This window comes from Loa loa, assembly GCF_000183805.2.
Source record: "Loa loa unplaced genomic scaffold supercont3.323, whole genome shotgun sequence".
NCBI lineage: Eukaryota > Metazoa > Nematoda > Chromadorea > Rhabditida > Onchocercidae > Loa > Loa loa.
Genome location: NW_018108503.1, coordinates 22,700 through 25,247, shown reverse-complemented (window position 1 = coordinate 25,247; position 2,548 = coordinate 22,700). Strand labels below are relative to the sequence as shown.

At 23.1% G+C, this 2,548-nt stretch overlaps 1 protein-coding gene across 1 annotated transcript in view; it reads right to left on the bottom strand.

Annotated features, from left to right (window-relative positions):
• The window catches only part of LOAG_18461 (LEV-10A protein), a gene marked incomplete at both ends in the record, with an annotated part of 10,504 nt that extends 9,143 nt beyond the window's left edge, over window positions 1-1,361 (bottom strand). The window contains 3 exons of the mRNA XM_020451121.1: window positions 77-159; window positions 345-486; window positions 1,153-1,361. Of these exons, the coding sequence (XP_020305122.1) occupies window positions 77-159; window positions 345-486; window positions 1,153-1,361 (434 nt within the window). The remainder of the gene's footprint in view (window positions 1-76; window positions 160-344; window positions 487-1,152) is intronic.
• Window positions 1,362-2,548: the final 1,187 nt, after the last annotated feature.

Here is a 2,548-nt window from a genome sequence, read left to right as displayed (position 1 = left end):
CCCTTACTAATAATAAAATACAACAGAGAGAGAGAGAGAGAGAGAGAGAGGAAGAGAGTAAAAAAAAAATGCTTACTTGCCAGCAGTTCCGGCTAATTGAAATTGTTCGAAATTAAGTTTTACTCGTTGTTTTGGTGCCGCAACAAACGTATATATACACTGCAATATTTTAAAATTTACCTCAAATTAAACCAAAAAAGTTAATTAATTAAATTCAAAAAAAATGTTACCTATTTTAAATTAATACTTAAATTTTAATAATTTCAAAAAAAAACCCAAATATTCGAAATTATGGTTTAATTTATTAAATACAATAAAAAAAAAAAACAAACAAGTACTCTTACTTGAAAATTTTTTGGACCTTCCGGTCGTGAAATTTGTTCAGAAATGGTAGCTGAAGGTGGCAACATCGGTAATTGAAATTCACCTTCCGGAATAGATGAATCGAAGATATGATCACATTCTAAAGCTTCCTTACGGAATATTCTAACTACATTCTACACCCGTTATTATTTTCATATGATTAATGATGTTGCTTCATTGTTTTACGATATTTCATTCTTATCAAGCACTATTTAAATTCTACTAATTAATTAATTAATTAATTAATTAACTGTCTTTTCATTCTTTTTTATTTTTATCTTTTTTGTTAAATCAAAATTTACATTCTTATCAAGCACTATTTAAATTCCACTAATTAATTAATTAATTAATTAATTAATTAACTGTCTTTTCATTTTTTTTATTTTTATCTTTTTTGTTAAATCAAAATTTACGTATGTGTATGTGTGTGTGTATGCACACATGTGGGGTATTTATGTCTTTAATTAATTTGTTTTCATAGCTTAATGGTTTTTTTTTTTTTTAGCATTACTATCAGAATCTAGTGCTAATTAAAACTTATCATTATCTCATCCCAATTAAAACTTATCAATATTTCGCTTCTATTAAAGCCTAGCTTAGTATCTTATCTTAATTAAAGCTTATCAGTTTAGCTTAGTATTCCATCCTATTTGAAACTTAATACAGTCTCAATTTAGTTAAAACTTAACAATATTCCGTCTTAACAAAAAATCAGGTTTTAATTAAAAGTTAGCCGTTCCGCATTTTAATTTTTTCGTTAATTACTAATTAATGCTTAATAAAACTTACTCTTCATATGATAGTACACCTTTGAGCCAGAAGAATAGAATAAGGATCAGAAGACATGCAATGACACCAATTAATAGTAATGCAAAAATAATGTCACAATCCAAACTGCGACAAAATGCGCAATCTTCTTTCACTTCCGCATTTTTTTCATTATTTAATAAATTAATTCGAGCTTCTAATACACGTTCCAATGTGCGCATTTGCGCCATTTCGTTTCGTTCTTTTTTTTTTTCCTTTTTTTTTTTTGTACGATTGAAAATACAAATTTTTTTTGCTTTCTTTTTTTTTTGTTTTTCGTTTTTTTGAAATAAATTAACTGAAAAAACAATGATAATAATAATAATACCAAAAGGTTAAAGGTTAATAACAAAGTAATCCAAAAATTGTCATCGTTTAATTATTAATTTAATTTAAAATGTATAAAATATGGATAAATGTAATGCTCCAATATGATCAGTTATCAATAATACAAAATTTACGAAATGATAAATAAAATAAAAATCATTGAAACCTGATATGCAAAAATTTATTTTATTAAAAGAAAAAAAAAACGACAAATTTTTTCATATGTTTGTTGAAATTTAATTGCAAATTTTTGAATTTTACTGTTTTATTGAAAATTTTCTTTGAATTTTACTGTTCTCATTAAAATTTTATAATTGAAATAGATTTAAAAAAAAAATTTACTCTTTTTTCATTCAAACTTATAACTTAAATAATACGAATAAAGTAAACTTAAAAATTTGAAATTTGAAATTCAAAATTTTGATTCAAAAAAGAATAACAACCAAAAAAGAAACTTCAAATTATTAAAAACATTTAATATATATGAAATGCAACAAAAAATATTAAATAAAATTAATTAAAAAAAAGCTTTTTTCCCAATAAATAATTTAAAACATATAAAATTTATTAATTTGCTAATTTTCACTAATAAAATCAAACGACTGAACGAAACAGTAATGGAATTTGTGGAAATGAATGAATGAATAATTACCGGAAAAGTTTTTGGAATTAAACCGAAAAGAAAAATGAGAAAAAATTATTCTTAAAATTTTGAAATTTATTCTTGCAAATAAATTTTGAAATATTTGCAGCAAGGAAAAAAAAAAGAAAAAAGAATTTCCGGTTATTTTAATAAAAAAAAAAAAAAACTATTCATCTGCTATGAATGGCATATTTTATTGCCGGAAATTGTTTAATCAACTAGCACAAAATGAAAATTCCTATTACTGATCCGATTGATAAATAATATTTCGGAAAAAAAAAATAAACAAATTTTAGGATCTGAACGGACAAAAATTGATAAATTCCGGATATTAATGTTTCTCATTATGTGTAATTTCTTTCTTTTTTTTTTTTTTTTTAAGTTTTATTTACATAAAATGTTGTTTGG